The following is a 6,562-nucleotide window of genomic DNA, read 5'->3' on the forward strand; positions in this document are numbered from 1 at the left end:
GCGCGGTGTCCATGGCAAGTGTTTAGGGCTCCCCCCGATCCCGGTGTCCCGGCTGCTGATGAAGACGTTTCCCAGCGCTGGTCCCAATCCTGGCCTCTGAGGAAGCCACTCCTCACTGCTCTCCACAAAAAGTGATGGCACACACCGGAGTCCTGGCTGTCCCAGCATGGGGAGGTTGGACAGGCCCAGAACACTCTCCTTGTACTGGAAAAAGTCTATTTCTTCTACAAAACCCATGGAATAAAGTTGGGCCCTTGTTCAGCAGCTCCACAGGAATACACGGAGGAAAATGGCTGGGATTTGGCCATGGATCTACTGGGGGAGCCCAGCTGTGGAGAACACCTCAGCTCTTCTTTTCCCCAGCAGCAAAGAGCCCTGGGCACTGCTGGCACTGTCCTTGTCCTCGCACATGGAGCTGAGCCCGGCCCATGTCCGAGCGCTGGAGCCGCATCCCAGGAGAGCAGCCGGGAGAATGGAACAATCCGGATGGTGTGAAATCCCTGGCTATTCTGAGGGAGCAGCTGGAGCCTCTCCAAGGGAGACAACTGCCACGGATCACACGTGTGGAGCCACTGAGCTCCCAAGGCCACCAGCAGATACTGCGGAAGGTCACCGTCACGGCTGGTGGCCCATGGCTGCCATGGGATAACTGGGATAACTGGGCCTTGGGAACAGCAGCAGCCATGGAATGTGGTGGGGCCGAACACGGGCTGCTGGAGCCGACTCCCAAAACATGGACACATCACACACCTGGGCTGGGAGGCCTCGGGACGCTGCCAGTGCCTGCACATGGAATGTCACTGCCATCACAACCTCCAACTCCTTTAAGGAATTCAGGAGTCTCCTGCTTTTACTGAATGTTTCTGGCTCATGGCTTACCACACCTGCAAAGGGGGAAAATTCACCTGGGAATTCCTGCTTGGACACTCCTCTCCCACCACCTGCACATGCTGAGCTGCTGCTGAGATGCCACCAGGGTTGAACCCCCACTTCCAGAGGTTTGTTTTCTCCACAAATCCCTGGAAAGTGCCCCCTTTCCAGGAAAACACAGCAGACTTTGGCTGCAGGGGTTGGCACCAGCCCGATGCCAGCGGCGGGTCTCAGCAGAGCTGGGAGAAGGAGCGAGGCTGTGGGGCAGAATCATGGCACAGGAATGGTGCTGGTTGGAGCCAGGAGCAGGAGCAGGCGGGATCATATCCTGGCAGGAACGCAGTGCTTCCTTGGGACTCAGGTCACGGAGGAGGTGGGAGAGCCCCAGGGGACCCAGCGTGCTCTGGCTGGGGACAGAGGTACAGCAACACCCGCTCCCTTCACAGTCCACGTCCCAACTCCACTGAAGAATCTTCTTTTCCAGGAAATCCAACCCAACCCTTCAGGCTGCCACAATCCCACAGGGATCTGGGTGAGGGTCAGTGAAATAAATCCTTTAAAACAGCAAGAGAGCAGCAAATACAGCAAAAAAAGGATTCTTTTCAACTGAGTGGACTTCAAGGATGTGTGAAGAGGGTGAGCGTTCCTTGCTGGGCTCTGGGCTAAGTCCTGCAGTTTTCAATCCAGAAGGGACCAAAGTGACCCAGCAGCGCTGGCAGCGTGTGGAGAAAATGACGACAGCAGATGGAGAGCCATGCTCTGCTCCGGGAGGATTTTCTTCCCGGAGCAGACGCTGGGAACCCGATCCCAGGACAGCTGGTCCCGCGCCGCAGGAGGTGGAACAGGGCCTTGGTGACACCACAGCCACGGTGTCACCTCCTGGGACTGCCCTCCCTGCAGCACAGGGCTGGGGCCATCCGGGGGCTGGGGGTCCCTGTCCCCATTCCTGGTGTGGCTGTTCCCTGGGATCCTCTGCCCTGGAGCGGATGCTGGCACCGCAGGGGTCCCACCTCGCTGGAGCCCCAGTTCATCCCCCTGGGCTCATCCAGGGGGACTGAAGGAGCTGATGCCCAAGAGCACACAATTCCCAAACATTCCAACGGTCTAAGCTAACCCTCCTCAAACACAATCTCTCCAGCTGTAACTCAGGAATATATTCCTGAAGGATACAGGGAAGACCTGGTGACACCAGCACCCACCAGAGCAGCAGCAGTGCCCACCCTGCTGTGCCAGGCTCCAGGGACATCCCGGCACACAGGACACCCCCACCACGCCAGGGACAATCCAAGGGACACCCGACAGACCGGGACACCTGGCACAGGGACCTCCTGCATTCCTACTGTGGCACCCACGGGCTGATTTTGGGAGCTGAACACCAATGGCTGGGAACTTCGGCTGGGATTTTCTTCAGCCCCAAACGAACCTTTCCCTGGTGGCTCCCACAAGGAAGTGCACGACAAGGGGGACAGGATTCCTGGGATCCCGCTGACTGGGTAGGAGACAGCAAGAGGAGTGGACACTCCTGAGTCCATGCCAGGACAAGAGGGAGGAAAGAGCATTCCCAGGATACTTCCAACATCCCAGATGAGGCTCAGCCAAGGCCTGGCCTATATCCCACTGATTTCCATGAGGATTATGCTCCTGAACTGCTGCAGCACATTTTCAAGAGGAAAAGCTATCCCAGGACACCGCTGGCCTCGACGGGATCCCAGGAAGGATCAGAGGAAGTGTTTCTACGGAGCAGCAGGAGCCCCTGATGGCTCAGCCCTCCTGGAAACCACGGAGCAGCAACTGGACAGGGAAATACCTGGGAGCCTGAGCCTTCCTCCAGCCCAGCAGTGCTCACTGCTCTTTTCCACGGATCCAGGCACTCCTATGACCTCCAGACCAACCCTGCCAGCACTCACCTGCCTGAGGCAGGATGGATCTGCTTTCTCCTATGCTTCCTCCCGACCCACCAGGATCTACCCCAGCCCTGAGGGAGGGAGGGGTGAGGAGATGGGGATGGCAAACAAAAGAAGCAGAGAGCAAAGCATGGAGTAAGGAAAGCCTGGGAGTGGAGGAGGAGCAGGGGAGGAGCAGGAGGAGGATGGAGAACAAACACCTATTTTTCCCCGGCCCTGCAGCCCATGAGGGACTTCTCCGGGGGTTCCCGCTCGGGTACAGCCTGGCATGGCCCAGGAGCTGCCCTGGAGTGCTCCAGCAGCCAGGGAGCCCTCGCTGCCTCATCCCTCCGTGCCCTGGGAGCACCCTCGTCTGCTGGGCTCTGTGCATATGGCACCAGGGACCAAGGCTTTTCTTAAGGCAAATTCCCAAATTTGCTGTGGGGCTGAGCTTGGCTCTGGCTCAATGCAAACCCAACAGCAGCTTCCTCCCTTCCACCCTGCAAGAGCTGTGAATTACTCATTTCCCTGGATTCCTGACTCTCTCCCCTCCCTGTGCTTTGGCTGCCACCTCCCTTCCTGGTCGGAGAAGGGCCTGGGCGTGCGGATTTGGTCCTACACTCCCATCTCCATCAGTTTTATCCACCTGAGGCAGGCACTGGCAGCAGAAACCTCTGTGCACACACAGCCCCCTCCAGCCCCTCTCCCCCCGGGGACCCCCCGATCCCGCCGCCGCCTCCGGCCCCGCACCGCAAAAAATTGGCGCTGGATCCTCTGAAGCCAATTGCAAAAGAGAAGCAAAGAGTGAGGAAGCGGCTCCCTGCAGGGATAACCCCAGCAGGATTCCGGAGACAGCGATCCCCAGCCTTGCTCGGGGGGCAGCTCCTTGGAGATGGTTTCTCCTGTGAGCTCTCCCCAGCCTTGGCATCTGCTGGATGTGGCAGAGGCTAAAGAGCTCCAGCAGCCCCCACAATCAGGGTGGCACATTCTTTCTACCAAGGGAGCCAGGAAGCTTTGGGGTTCTGCTCTGGTCCTTGGAGTGACTCCCTGGAAGGCCTTTCTGAGCCTCCCCAGCTGTCCTGCCTGCCTCCCCAGGAGGCTGTGGAGCTCGAGGGATGCATGGAAAGGCCTCCAGGACCGAGGATATCAAGGAGGAGCAGCAATCCATCAGCCCGGCAGCGGTGCTTTTGGGGATGCATCAAAGCAGGATCTGCTAATGATGCAGTTGGATAAAACAATTAACAGCGACAAACCCACATCTTTGGGCACCCAGCTCCTCATTTCCGCTGCCTGGGGTGAGCAGGGATGGATGGGGGGGGGAGTCGCCTGCTCTGCTGTAGCTGCAGCAAATCCCAGGTGGGAGGTTCTGACGCCATCGCTTCTCCTGCATCACCGGCCGGGTTTGGCCACAGGAGCAGGGTGAGGACAGTCCTGCTGTCACCCAGTGGTGACCAGCTGGGCTCTGACCAGGGGGAGCCCCCACTTATCCCCTCCTAACGACCTCTGGCACTGTCCCCTTCCCTTCCTGCGGGCCCCGTGCCAGATCCTGTTTCCCTCTGCTACTCTCGGGGAGTCTGCAGGGACTCAGGCTTTGTCCTGGGCAGGAATTCTGTGTGTCACGGGCCTCAGGTGGGAGTAAATCACATTTAAACAGCGGTTTTGCACACAGGACATGAGCCCCGGGCTGCCAGGATGAGCCCTCCCTCCTGCAGAGTCAGGGAGGCAATGGAAGCAGGGAGCAGCACCATTCCCGGCTTTTACCAGTCCAACTGGGACAGCTGCAGTTGAGCTCCCACTGGGAGGAGTTAATTAATTACGCTGCTTCTCATCATCCCCAAACAACCATTACTGAATTAACTGAGATGCTGCTCTATAGTTCTCCATTGTGGAGCAGGTGCAGGAATTTCCCCCTCAATATTCCAGATTCCAGAAAGTGCCTGGGGCTGCTCAGCTTTGAGAGACACGGGGCAGGGAGGGGGTGGAACATCCAAACCAGAGACGTGAACAAGGCCAGGAGAGATCCCAGCACCTGAGGGCAGAGGGACCCACAGGTAAGGAAATAATGGGACAGCGTGCTGGGATGGGTGAAGATGTGGTGACTGGGAATGTTTCCCTGCCTGGAGAAATAATGGTGGAAGGACATTTCCCCTATCCTCTGCCTCACCCACAGACTTCCAGCCTTCTCCCAGCAGTCTGCTCCCCAATAGTGAGGATTAGGAGACTGTTTTTAATTTGGCATTGGAGAAAGCACGGAACAGAGATGGAATGTCCTGTCTGGGGCCACAGGCAGCACCTGGCAGGGACAGGACTCCCTGCTCCATCACCCTCCCACCGCCCTGATCGCAGGGGGTCCCACACCCGCAGGGACACAACACCTTGGGACTGGCTGCATCCATGACCCCGTGGGACAGGGATGTCCGGGATCTCGCTCGGATGAAAGCCACCCGAGGAGCCTGATCCTGTGCCTGGGACACACAACATTCCTGTCAGGGCCCCCTTGGAGCACCCCGGCAGGATTCCTGCTCCTCCCTATCACCAGCGCGCTGAACTGGGACAGCTCCGGGATTTAGGGCTGGAGGATAACCAGTCCCAGGGATGCGCCAGGTCTCCAAAGAGCCAATGGAAAGGGACCAAGCTAAAGCCAACAACAGAAGCTCCAACCCCCTCCTCAGACATTCCTTAGCCAGAACACCCCCATTCCTCATCGCTGCCAGACCAGTCACTCTGAAACACATTCCTGAACTGCCGCTCCAGCACCTCTGAAAACCATCCCAAAATTCTCCCACTGCTACCTCGTGGTCCCCACCCATCATGTTCCCTTTGCAATTCATTTGTGAGGAGCCCAAGGAAGCCCAGGCTTCAAATCAGGTCAGGTTTGGCTATCAGTTCTGTTAACTCCTCACATCCCCTTGTTCAGGGAATAACAAGCACCTGGGAATTCTCCTTTGCTCAGCTACAGTGAAACAACAGCACAGCACCTTGGGAATGCCCCACTGAGCTGGCGGGCATGGGGATGGCCATGGAATCCTCCTTAGAGGCTCCAGCGGCAGGGGGAGAGCAGTGGAAGGAACAAACGTGGATAAATCATGGAATAAAGGCCCGAAAGAAAAGGGCAGGAGGAATGTGGGAGAACGAGCACCCGAGCAAGCGCCAGCTCTGAGGAACAGCAGGCAGGAGGCAGCTAGAAAAGAAACAGCAATATACCCAAAGCTCCCAGTGCGACAGCGAACTCCAGAGGTGACATCAGGAGGGGGCAGGTCGGGGATGGAATCCATCTGGAGGAAATAAGAGGTGGTGTGATGGTAATAGATAGGGTGGACATGGCAAGCAGGAGCAGGTGCAGTGGTGGTGGATGAGGAGCAGGAGGTGGAGGAGGTGGAGGCAGGCGATGGGCTGGAGCCGGGCAGGTCGGAGCTGAAGGACTGTCCGGAGGTGAGGCTGTGCATTCGGCGCAGGGACACTCGGCCCGCCCGGAACGGGGCCACGGGGCCCGCCTCGGGCTGCCCCGGCACGTGACTCTCTACCAACCTCTGCGATCCGTGGCCGTGCTGCGGCTCCACCAGGCGCTGCCGGACTGTGCTGGGCAAGGCCGGAGCTGCAACGAGACACAGCAGAGCGCTGAGGCACGGCCCGGCCCACGGAGCGCTGGCACCGTCCCCATCCCACCGCTCCTGTCCCACTGGCACCATCCCACCGCTCCTGTCCCACTGGCACCATCCCACCGTCCCCATCCCACCGCTCCTGTCCCACGGGCACCATCCCACTGCCCCTGTCCCACCAGCACCATCCCACCACCCCCGCCCCACCAC

The 6,562-nt window shown here is 58.9% G+C and overlaps 1 protein-coding gene across 1 annotated transcript in view; it reads right to left on the reverse strand.

Moving 5' to 3' along the window:
* Positions 1-6,562, reverse strand: part of LOC103621839 (stromal interaction molecule 1-like) — a gene marked incomplete at its 5' end in the record, with an annotated part of 18,887 nt that overhangs the window by 4,457 nt on the left and 7,868 nt on the right. The window contains one exon of the mRNA XM_017743327.1: positions 5,650-6,348. Coding sequence (XP_017598816.1) covers positions 5,650-6,348 — 699 coding nt within the window. The remainder of the gene's footprint in view (positions 1-5,649; positions 6,349-6,562) is intronic.

Source organism: Corvus brachyrhynchos, unplaced genomic scaffold (genome assembly GCF_000691975.1).
Source record: "Corvus brachyrhynchos isolate BGI_N302 unplaced genomic scaffold, ASM69197v1 scaffold149, whole genome shotgun sequence".
Classification (NCBI taxonomy): Eukaryota; Metazoa; Chordata; class Aves; order Passeriformes; family Corvidae; genus Corvus; species Corvus brachyrhynchos.